Source organism: Phaethon aethereus (genome assembly GCF_964289735.1).
Source record: "Phaethon aethereus genome assembly, chromosome: 16".
In the NCBI taxonomy this organism is placed as follows: Eukaryota; Metazoa; Chordata; class Aves; order Phaethontiformes; family Phaethontidae; genus Phaethon; species Phaethon aethereus.
The window spans coordinates 17483351-17495876 of NC_138592.1; the positions used below are offsets into that span (position 1 = coordinate 17483351).

Here is a 12526-nt window from a genome sequence, read left to right on the forward strand (position 1 = left end):
TGTAAAATTATAGTAAGTGTGTGTAGAGACCCGACCAAAAACTGAGGGTAATTTGTCGGAGTCTTTGTTTTTTCATTTGTAGTATTGTCCCTTCAGCAATATTATGTGAGTGCATGAACAACGTGGAGCTGAATCTTAAGCTTGTCTAACATAGTTATATTTTTTTACTAAAAAAGACTGTTTTCTGGCCAGTGTCTGCAGCTCACCTTTAATCTCAGAGCTGTGGTTTTAATTTGTGTTGGGAACTTGAACGTCTGCCAAAAACCCAGTCTGTATCCTATTCAAGGGTATGCTGTCCTGAACTGAACATTTTGGGTGGGTTGTGCTGAATAACAACGGCTTTGGAGTTACGAGGTCTTGACAGTCCTGGCTGTTGAATTGATTTGTTTTTGACAGTGGTGGTCAGGAACAGGTCCCTTTTTTGGTTTTGACATCAGCTTTGTCTGTTAGTGTGGATGGTTTTAATCTTTTAGCCTGTGGATGGTTTTAATCTTTTAGCCCTGCTTGCAAAGCGTTGAGCGTGAGAATAGAGGTCTCACCTGGAGGAGTTAGTGCCGTAGCCCCTGTAACAGCTTGTGTTGGAGTGGAAAAATGCGTATCTTAACTAACTGTTGGTATCGTTCATGTAGATGTAGGGATGACTTTTATCGTAGGTTGTACTTCTGTACACATAGCAGCTTAGGTTACTATCATAATATCAAGTAAAATTTATTGCAAAGTCTAGACATTTTATAAGGTAAAAAAATCAGGCGTGTGACTTGATTTGCTGAATTCATTCTTATCCAAACTCAACAGGGGCAAATTTCAGGTTGCATTGTGCATAAGCAGCTGAAAACACCTAAATTTCTACAGACTTTTAGAAAGAAGGCATAGTATGCCTGAGATTTCCCTGTCTGTGAGTAAAATATTTGTCAAATGCTAAATTTCTCCTGATAAAAGTGTGCCATGGCTTTCCTACTGCTTTTCTGGACAAAGGAGTGCCTATTGCAGTCCCTAAAACAAAACTATTTTTTCCTATCTTTCTACAATTAAAGTATTGCTGTGAGTCTTATAATTTCCCGGCAGTCAGGCACTGCAGAACTGGTGCTGGGTGCTTGCTTGTCCTCTGTATGGTATGGAGATGAATGTAATTGATTTTCTGTTTTTTGGGGTTTTTTTTCCCCTTTACCTTCCCTTCTACCTGACTATCATTTAGGTCAACTGGAATACTTCTCAAATCACGTGCAGTGGGATTCTGTCAGGAAACCACTTCTGTTTGTTCTACTGGACGAACAGCTTGGATACTGCAATGGCCACCGTTTTCAGTGTCGCACAGTTTGTCTCGCAGTCCCTAGCACTGGGTAACCCGGTAGGTTTTTCTGTCAATGATCTTATGTGCTGTTGAAAGCAGTTGTTAATGTCTTTACACACTTATACTTATTATAATTCTTTTTTTCCCTTCCAAGCATCATCTTAACGTCTGACAGGCTCCCATTGCTGGAAACAATGGTTTTGGATGATCTGCCTAACTTAAAAGATACATATGCCTCCTTGTACTCCTCAGCTATGGAAGATTTAGAGGTGGATTTTGATTCAGGACTGGAGGAAGATGAACTGAAACGGGAGGCTGCTCCTGAGGATTCCACAATCTTTGTAGCTTTTAAAGGAAATATAAGTGACAGAGACTTTGAGCAGAAACTAGATACCATATTGGAGAATGTGCCTGGCCTTTTACACATGGGTAATGTACCTTCTTGTCACTTTTCAGCTGTCCTTAAAATATTTATTTGCATAGTCAGGTGCTTGTACAAAGAAATAGATGATACTGTTTTCAAGTTACTTAGCTTGTAATCAGTTTTGTTGGGGTTATTCTTAGTGAATTTGAGAGCTCTTCTGAGAGACACAGAGTACAAGTTTCTGCAGTTGTTTTATTGTTTAAAACTGATTTCATTAGCGAGTTCATTATTCCTATTCAGTTCCCATGTTTTACTTGGGTTTTTTTCCTCTTTCATTTCCCTCCATTACACATTGCTGTTGTTATGTGAAAGTGAAACCAGCCTTGTCCATACAGGAGATGTGTTTTTACTACCAAGACCATCCAATTTAAACCACCACAGTTCATTTGAGAATAGCTCACTCTCAAGTAACTGTGTCAGTTTAAGTCGTTACTGCCGCTTTGCTGCTACATTGACCTACACCACCTGATTTTTCTTTTTTTTTTTCTCCCCCCCCACCCCGGGGGATGTGTACTGCTCTCACGTACCCCTGTATGCAGCTGAGGTTTGTGGACAGCTACGAAGCTAGTGAGTGGTAACAGGCTTTTGGGACAATAACATCTTTTACTAGACATCTAGATCTGGAAAAAGACATCTGTTCGCTGTCTGAGCATCTTTGCAAAGGGTCTTATAGCTTATAGCTGCTCAGCTACGTAGTCTTGCTTATACAAGTACGATCTTTCTTAACAGGCAGCCCTCCCTTGGCAAGGGTGCAGTGCTGTGATGGTTTGGGTTGGTGCGCTTGGATCAGTCACATGCTCCTGCCCCCGCCAGCTTCCCCAGCAATGCCTCTCATCTGATATTACTTTAATGGTCAGCTTAACAGCTTAATTTCTTGCCATTAGTATAGTTTGCTATAGAAACAGTTAAAGCCAGGTGGGTTGCCTTAAGTGCGGTGGCAGGAACACATAACCAGAAGAGCCTTGGAGGCTGGGACCACAGCAGCGCTGATTTGACTTGGCATGGTGTCATATTGGTTGGACTTGATGATCGTAGAGGTCTTTTCCAACCTTAATGATTCTATGATTCTATATAACTGCAATCTAAAAGCCACCTACTTGCCCATACGCTCTCTGTCTCCCTCTTTCTGCTGTTTGTGAACCAAGCTTTTCCTGATGACTGTAGATCGCCATCCCAGCACACTGCTCTTCTGCTGCATGGTCTTTTGAAATAACACTGTGCAATGAAGAATCCACCTTTCTTCTTCAGGCAGGCAGTCTTTGTGTTTAAACAAAACTAATTTTCTAGATTTGGTTTTAAAATGTTCATTGCATTGTTTTTTTTTTTAATAATGTAAAATATCTTTTCAGAAAAATAACCTATGACTTCTGAATAACCAAACTGATCGTCATTTTGTTCTTTTCTCTCCATTTTGTCCAGTTGTAGTCAATTGGGTCTGGCATCAGTTGCTGGGGTCCTTGCTGTTGTCTCTCGGGGTGATAAAAAAGCTGTGATAAGACAAAAATACTATGAAGAAATACTGCTGTTTTGAGCTGTATCTTATAAGCAGTTGGAAGTAGACATAAAACTAATATATAGTTACTGGTGTAAAAGGGTATGTGTTAACACCATAGATGAATTGCATAGTTTCTGAATGGTAACAAATTCCATCTGTAGCTGTACGGAGTTGCCTTTGTTATGCAGAGGCATCTGCATGCTGGTTTGTTATAAATATTAATGTCAGGATTAATAAACATGATTCAGACCTCAGCTGAGAGAGCAGAAAGCAAATTTTTTAAATCGATATCAAATTTGAAAGTTATCTGTGTGACAAGTTATTTAAACTGATTCAGAGCAAAATAGGCTATTCAGAATGTCAAGTTAGCAAATAACATTTGCTTCGACTTAGCAGAGGCAATGTTTGAAAAAGAGAAACTCTGGTACTAACATCTAGAAATACTGAAGCTGATAATGCAGTTTTTATATGTAAAATATTGAAACATTAATAACAGTAAATATAAGACTGCTCAAACCTTCTTTTGTGGAGGTTTTAAAACTACTCCTGTCATGTTTCCAGCCAAGACCATGTTTATAGGTAGAAAGAGGATGAATTTAGTAATACCATTACTGTAGCAGCAGAAAGGACTTGGTAAATTAGCAAAGGACAAGAGATTCCTCAATAAGAAGGAGTTATTTGCATCCTTAAATGACATGTTTGTCAGAATCAAAAAGTTAGCAAACTTTTAGTAAATCTGAATGTTACAGTGGAAGAACTGTCCGATTAACATTTGGGCCAATATTTTCAAAGGGGGTTCCTTTTCAGAAAGCTAGAAACTGGAAGCTTATAAACCTGTATTAGGAATAAATTTTTAATTATCCTTAAATGCATTTTGTAGCAATAATTTAGTTAGGTACCACTTCAGATAAATTTATCCAACGTGACTGCCTTACCTGTTTGATAATTCCCACCTGTTACTTTTAAAACAACTGATCTACGTAGAAAGACTCCTGTAGAATAGGTTGTCAGAAAAACCTGCAACTAAGTATTTTGCACAACCTTAGTATGTTTTTTTTGCAGCAGATTGAACATACCTATTCAGAAAAACTAAATAATTTGATAGAAATTAATGAAATACTGCTGAGACTGTTGGCACTGGCCTTCTGAAAAGAAAAAACAAATGGTTTCACAAGCATTTGTAAAGCAAACATTTCAAGAATGAGGGTTTCATTCTTGTAGTCAGTTTTTCCACACATCCATCTGGTTCACTAACGGATTTACTAATCCTGTTTTATTAGGTATTTTCATATTTTTCCAAAGTAGTTTATCCACAGAATATTCCAATTTTTGAGTAATATTATCAGTGATTGTGTTGGCCGTTGTCTTGGTTATCAGTTGGATAGTCTTTATATTGCTAATTTTTGGAAAATACCTGAGTTGGTTTGGCAGTATGGGTCACTGTACACCTGTACTGGAGAAACCTCCTGTACCTAAGCCTAACCACTGATAATTTTCAAAGCCAGATAATTGTTTCAGTTTTTTCAGATTATTACCAAGGTGTTTCATCATATGTGTTTGAAAACTGCCTTTGCACTGACTCTGACTGTTTTTCTTTTAAGAGTCCAACAAGTTAAAACTGCAGAAGATAGAGCCTTGGAACAGTGTCCGCGTTACCTTCAATATACCCCGTGAAGCTGCTGAGCGGCTGCGAGTTCTGGCTCAGAATAATAACCAACAACTTCGTGACCTGGGAATTCTGTCAGTTCAAATTGAAGGTATTTCACACCTAAGTGAAATGCTTCCAAAGGCATTAAGCTAAAATTTAAGTATATTCAGCAAATGATTTCGTGTACTTGGTTAATGCTGCAAAACTTCTAGTTTAGTCATTTGGAGAATGACTTCAGTCATTCTGGTAGCTCAAGACTTTTATTCATTCAAGAATAGGTTTAATAATAAAATTGATGGCTGAAAATCCTCTGAGCATCAGGAAACGTCCTTTTGAGTGTTAGCTAGCAAAATGTGCCCTAATTTTTTTTTTTTCCCCCTAACTGTTTCATATGAGGCTTTACTAAAACCAAGTTTTCAATGGATTTCACAACTAAAATACCAAAAAAAAAAAAAAAATATTTGGGACAGTTGTCCAGGAGCACACTCAGGATGAAAACAAGGGCATTTAATACTTGTCATGGTGTTTTTTTTCCTTAAAATTGAAATCCAGAAGGTAAGAGTAGTGTGATGCATAACTGTTGTTCTAATGTACGCATTATAGGTGAAGTTTGTCCTTTCTTCCTTGACATCTTTTAAATATGGCTGTATTCTGCTTTTCTGTGTATCATTCAGTTCACCCAAATTGTCTATTACTTTTAGGGGAAGGTGCTATCAATTTAGCCTTAGCTCAAAACAGAAGCCAAGATGTCCAAATCAATGGGCCCCTGGGAGCAAGCAACTCGGTGCGAATGGAAACCGGGTTTCCCATGCAAGGGGGACAAGGTAAATGCCTTTGGTTTTTATTTGTTTAACTTTATACACTTGGAAATTTGTTACTAAGCTAATCATAAAATGTCACTGGTTATGGCAACTATTGTTTGCAGAATTATAATTGCCATTTTAATTAAGGTGTGTTCTTGTTTCTGTACTGCCAAACCATGTCCCACATTATGTAAACTAAATAGTTGGCTGCATTTTGTCCCACAAACATTGGAGTGATTTGGGTGGGGCAGGTTGGTTGGTTTGGGGTTTTTTTTGAGGGTTTAGTGGTTTGGTTTTTTTGTTTTGAATTTGGTGTTTGTGGTTGTTTTCTTCATTTTTTAACGTCAAGAATGCTGAAGTAGCTGAGTCTAGTTTAGTGAATTCATTTTGAAATGTGCACAAATTACCACAGTTTTCTGTTTGGCTACTGTTATGAAAATGACCATAAGCCTTTATTCAGTGTACAATAATAAACTATTTTAGATTAAATCCATTACAATTATGGGAAGGACAGGATACTGTCATTTTTAGTTTCTCTTTTTATTTTCTGATAAACTTATGAGGTCAGATCATACAGAATTAATTTTCATGGAGAGGTATAGTTTTATTAAACTCTACATTTTAGAGCATTGTATATGCATGATCATTAATTTTTAACTACAAAAGTCAGATTTTATGAAGAGTTAAAAGAAAGTCACTATGTGATTTATTTTAATAGCTGAATCATAAAGCAAAATAAACTAATTAGTATCTTGGTAAATGGGACTTAAAGCAATTTAAAAAGCTGGGAGCATTTTTTGTCAGAGTTAATGTAAGATGCTTGTGTGGCTGTTGATGAGAAGGAATGGAAAGAACATTTCACCTTTGTAGAAACCTGATTAAACAGTAGTTAAATCATTGTGCTTAACAAGGGATGTAAAACATTTAAAGAGAAGTTTACTTTGAAAGTGGCTGCTCTAATCTTCACTGTGATAATCATGAGCTTCATCTCCTGCCTGCAGGTCAACAATATAAATCTAAACAGTATAAATACAACAACAATATAACCAACAGGTCAACAGTATAAACCATTTTACAAAATAGCAGCCTGTGGAAGTGAAACATTGATTTTTTTTCTCTCTTAAAACACCTCAGTTACTTTCTGGTATCAGCTTTTGCAAAAGCCACAGTAGTGTATAACTTCGATACAAGCTTGTCACTTGGTTACTTTAGTGTCAAGTCAGGCTCAAGTAATTAGTGAGTCGGTAGTGTTTCCTTCTATAGACGTTTTAAAGGTTTGGTGCTACAGGAAAAGCTTCAGCATGACTTAAACTTCTTTGTTTTATACCAGGGAATCTAAACTTTCAGAGAGAGATATGTATCCTCAGGTTATTTCAATAAACAATTCTTAAAGTCTAAAGAAATGTTGTATTTACAAATACAGTTTTTTCTCTTAAAAAAAAATCTAAAATTATTCTCTATGTAAAAACTGGAAGACTTGATAATTTTTATTTTCATCTTTTAAGGTTTAATAAGAATGAGCAATGCTGCAGCTGTCATGATGTCCCAGAGTGGAAATGTGCCCTCCTCTATGGTGGCAAGTGGTGCTAGTGCTGAGCTGCAGCCAAGAACACCTCGGCCTTCCTCACAGCCAGGTGATAAAATTTAGTCACAGTACTGACCTGAAAATGTTCTTCAATTTTTATCGTTCAGCACACAGGCTTGAGCGTGTACTCATAAGAGTACTCCAGATTTGTCTTGGAGTATTTCCCCTCCCTTTTATGGGAGTTACTCCTTCTGTGGAACTCTGCCTGCCCCCACTAATCTGGTAAAACTTTTAAAATAATTTGTGTGCCTAATAAGTCACCAGCTTGCTTGGTATTTTGTTCAAATGCTTTGAACAGTGGCAGTGGTATTTTTGCAGTAGAACTGTTGTGACTGAGCTTTATGTTTAGATAAAGCTAAGAGAAGGATTGGTTGAATGAGGCAGATGTGCTCAGTCTGGTGCATTTGCTTCCTACCAGAGACAAGTGCATTTCAGGAGGGTAGGTAGACTGGAAGTTTAAGGATTGGGGATCTCGGGGGTGTGAATGTTTAGGGTTTATTCTTCACAATTCTGTCAGTACAAGTTACTTGCATTTTGGGACTACAGAAGAAGAGAGTGGGTTATTACTTGTCCATCCATAAAATGATGGCAGTACTTGCCAACTTCTGTAGATCTCTGCGTTATTTGTTGTCACAGACAGCATTTTTCATAGATGTTTTAAATATTCTGAGAATATGAGTTTGTTAATGCCTTAATTCCTCATTATGACACTTTTTTTTTTTTTTTAACTGGTAGGGATAATAGCCCCAACAAGTGGGTTATACATACAAACTGGAGGATGAGAGGCTGGAGAGCAGTCCCGCAGAAAGAGATCTGGGGGTTTGGGTTGGTGGCAAGTTGAATAGGAGTCAGCAGTGAGCTCTGGCAGACAGAAGGGCCAGCCGTGCCCCGGGGTGCATCAGGCACAGCATCGCTGGTCGGTCGAGGGAGGGGATTGTCCCACCCTGCCCTGCACTGGTGCGGCCCCACCTCCAGTGCTATGTGCAGTTTTGGGCGCCTCAATATATGAAGGACATCAAACTCTGAGAGTGTGTCCAGAGGAGGGTGACCAGGATGGGGAAAGGTCTGGAGGGCAAGACTTATGAGGAGCAGCTGAGGTCACTTGGCTTGTTCAGCTTGGAGAGGAGAAGGCTGAGGGGAGACCTCACCGCAGAATACACCTTCCTCCAGGGGGAGGTGCTGACCCCCCTCTCTCTGGTGCCCAGCGATCGGACACGAGGGAATGGAATGAAGTTGCATCAGGGGAAGTTCAGATTGGGTGTTAGGAAAAGGGTCTTCTCTGAGAGGGTGGTTGGTCCCTGGAAGAGGCTCCCCAGGGGAGTGATCATGGCACCAAGCCTGTTGGAGTTCAAGCAGCATCTTAACAACACTTGTAATTACATGGTTTAGTTTTAGGTAGTCCTGCGAGGAGCAGGGAGTTGGACTCAATGATCCTTATGCGTCCCTTCCAACTTGCAATATTTGTTGATTCTACAATTCAAGTGTGTAAAAAGCTTACGTTAGTCTTTAGCAATGAGAACTGTGGAGCGATCGTGCATTATTGTAGAGGTTATAAATTGATAAGACCTGGCTTCTCAGGATTCCCAAATATTTTGAAAACTTTTAGAGTATTGCCGGTTGTGTCTGTTGGAGGAATTGGAATACTGGAGCATAAATTCTTATGCAGAGTAAGCAAATGCAAGCAAGAAATTTACCGTTTCTTGTTTTAGGTTGGGTTTTGTCTACAGTAGGTTATTTTTTTACTTTTCTTTGCTGTTTTAATAGATGCAATGGACCCACTCTTATCTGGGCTAAATATTCAGCAGCAAAACCATCCCTCTGGATCTTTAGCTTCCCAGCTCCATTCAATGCAGTCAGTTCCTGTAAACAGGCAGATGAACTCAGCCAACTTTCAGCAGCTACAGCAGCAGCCACAGTTGCAGACACGTCCTCCCCAGCCACATCAGCAGCCACAGCAGGGTATTCGACCTTCATTTACTTCACCAGCACAGGTTCCAGTTCCCCCTGGCTGGAACCAGCTTCCTTCAGGAGCACTTCAGCCTCCTCCAACCCAGGGAGCATTGGGTACATTGACAGTAAACCAGGGTTGGAAAAAGGCCCCGTTGCCTGGACAAATGCAGCAGCAACTTCAAGCAAGACCATCTCTAGCATCAGTACAAACTCCTACTCATCCGCCACCTCCATATCCTTTTGGAAGCCAGCAAACTTCCCAGGCTCACTCAAACTTTCCCCAAATGAGCAATCCTGGCCAGTTTACTGCTCCTCAAATGAAAAGCCTTCAGGGAGGGCCCTCACGGGTTCCTACACCACTACAACAACCCCACCTGACCAACAAGTCTCCTGCTTCCTCTCCTTCCTCCTTCCAGCAGGGATCTCCTGCATCATCTCCAACAGTTAACCAGACGCAGCAGCAGATGGGACCAAGGCCTCCCCAGAGTAGCACGCTTCCCCAGGGATTTCAGCAGCCTGTCAGTTCTCCTAGTCGTAATCCTATGGTGCAACAGGGGAATGTACCCCCCAACTTCATGGTGATGCAGCAGCAGAACCAAGGTCCACAAGGTTTACACCCTGGTTTAGGAGGTAAGAAGTACTGAGACCTTCTTTTATTTTAAAAAGAAAAGAAACATAAAATGGCTAGAACTAATGTTGCTGTTAGTTTTGAAAAGATCATTTCAACGATAGAATAAAGACGTAGACTGGGTATGAAGTGGGTATGAGTGAATTAGCATCAGCATCACTTCATTTCTGCTACCTATCTCTGTCCTGCCGGATGTCAGTGATAGCCTAAGGGTAGACTCTGGGCCACTGCAGAAAGAAATTGCTGTATGCAATTGGTGGTTATGACTGCCAGCTGTCCTCTTGACAATTCTTCTGTTGCCCCTAAGCAAGTTGAGGTTATTCAGAGATAGTGTGGGTGGTTTGGTTTGAGGTTGTTCTTTTGGGGGGCGGTAGGGGTGGTGAGAGAGAGCGAGTATAATAAGAACAAATGAACAATTTCTTTCTCCAGCTTCCTCTGTCACCATTTAATTGTCTACTATAGAAGTGAGACATTATTTTCTATCTTCCTTTCCAAGTTGTGGATGTCTCTTCTTGACCCTGTCTTTATTTGTCATCAGTTTCTTCCCATATAAAAGAGGAAAGAGCTATTATTGCCATTCTGTTGTACTCCCTATTCTAAAATTATGAGGTTGGGGATGTTCTAACTTCCCCTTTGGCTGTGTTGTCTTTAGTTTTTTCCTTGGACCTCTGCACTCACATCTTTTACTTACTACTCCTAGAATTCTTCTCTAATAGTGAAGGAAGTTCATCTGCCAATCCCAAGATCTCTTTTGTGCCCTTGGTGTTTTTTTCCCCCTTGAGCCTTTTGTAGCTGTGCACCAGACTTGTAGCACTTCACTCACTCATTTGTTCATCTTTCTCTTGAATAGCTGCTCTCAGATACTCATACACAAGCTCTTGCTTAAGCCTTTGAAATATTTTCTTTCTGTACTTATAAAATATCAGCTATATTCTTTGTCCATCTACACTCACATATATATATATATTTTCTAGTTTCTTGCATTCTCACATTGTATGTCTGAAGTCTGTCCAAAAAGCTGCAAGGTGTACCCAGTTTCTTGGTCTGCTGATCTGGACAAGCTGCTTGTTTTTGCTGTTTGTACCGTGGGTCTCATTTGAATTCAGATGAAATTGATTCAAATGAATTGTCTGAGAGTCAAGGTTCTCCTCTTCCAGACTGTGCTTGGGATGTCCCAGTGCCCTATACTTGGTATATCTTACCTTGTCTCCATCTGGAAGCAGTTATTTATTATTTATTATAGTCACATTTCCCTACAGTTTTGCCTCACCAGCCATATGTCCCCATCAGGAATCATTTCCTCTAGGTAGCACATCCATGATGTCCAGATAGTATGACCTCTGCATTCTCCTTCCTTTCTAAGTAAACCTACTACAAACAAAACCCTACTTTTTTTGAGTTAAAAATGACACCCCAAGTAAAGTGTCAAAATGCAAAATGTGTTATTTGGACTCACTGTATTCTCAGTGAGAACTCACTTATTTCTAAAATCAGTAATCCTGCTGTGAGCTATACCCTCAGCTGATACAAAAAGACAGCAGAGCTGTTTGGTTTCAGCAAAGCTGTTTTGCTTCCACTTGCTGAGATTTTTGCCTGGCTTCTGTGCATGCTCATTCCTTGCTGCAATTTTTATGTTAAGTTGTAATTATGGATCTTTCCATTTTTAAGCCATCTTGCATTTAAAGGTTTGGTGTGAATTAATACATTCAAACACTTCCCATTTCAGCTAGTTAATTTGGCAAATCAGAATTTATATTAGAATTGGAATAGGCCAAGTTAACACCTCTTTTTTTCCTCAGTTCAAGCACGCCTACATGCAAAACTTTCGTAAAGGTTTAGCAGAACTAAAACTAGAGTCTGGTGGTGTGATGTTTCAAGACGTGTATGTTCCATATTTGCAGATGTGGCTTACTGTTTGACCTTAACGTCATTATCTTGAAATATGAATTACCAGCCTAAGACGAGATTAATTAACACAAGCAACACAATTAAGTGTGCAAGAAAGCTGTAACTGTGGAAGGAACCAAAGTCAAATTCTGGCTGTGTATTGTGGGTCAGAAAAATAAGGGAGGACAGGGCTGCTTCTAGGCCTGTGGTATCGTCTGTTTGACTGAGTTAGGAAGATGTGCGTTTTGTTAAATCCATTTGTGCTGCTGCTCACGTTGGTAGGTAGAGGGAGGGTTTTGCTCGCTGTCCCAGGGCAGCAGTGATGTTGTGATACGTCAAAGTGAGGGCGTTGTGCCAGATAGGGGCCTGATAGAATTACTTGCTCTTGCAGCAGGAATAGCAGGGGTTACTTGACTATTCGAGTAGCCGTTCTGGGCTCTGGACGTGCTGTCTCATGAGGTTACTCCGTCCACTCTGTGTTGAAAAGTTATTTTGAGTGTGCACCCACACGGCAGCAGCGCAAAGGAGTGCTAAGGAGTGTGTACCTGGTGTGTTATGGTGAGAGTTGTTGCTGAGAGGAGCACATCACTGTAACAAAAACGCAAGTAGTTTGTTTTTGCGTACATGGAGTAAGTTAAGGGCCTGATCAGAGTTGATGCGTCTCTGTCCGATGTCCAAGAAGAAAACAGCAAACTATGTTACTTTAATTTCTAGTTTCTAAAAAGTCAAACATGGACTTTTTGCCTTCTCTGTGGGATAAATTTTCTACTTAAATTACAGTTTGAACTGAGTCATAGTAGCATGTTAGGCAGAAT

The 12526-nt window shown here is 39.9% G+C and overlaps 1 protein-coding gene across 1 annotated transcript in view; it reads left to right on the forward strand.

Annotated features, from left to right (window-relative positions):
• Window positions 1-1470: 1470 nt before the first annotated feature.
• NCOA6 (nuclear receptor coactivator 6) overlaps window positions 1471-12526 on the forward strand; it is a gene marked incomplete at its 3' end in the record, with an annotated part of 34492 nt that continues 23436 nt past the window's right edge. Inside the window, exons 1-5 of the mRNA XM_082007227.1 lie at window positions 1471-1720; window positions 4812-4967; window positions 5560-5682; window positions 7167-7295; window positions 9011-9826. Coding sequence (XP_081863353.1) covers window positions 1486-1720; window positions 4812-4967; window positions 5560-5682; window positions 7167-7295; window positions 9011-9826 — 1459 coding nt within the window. The 5' untranslated portion in view covers window positions 1471-1485. The remainder of the gene's footprint in view (window positions 1721-4811; window positions 4968-5559; window positions 5683-7166; window positions 7296-9010; window positions 9827-12526) is intronic.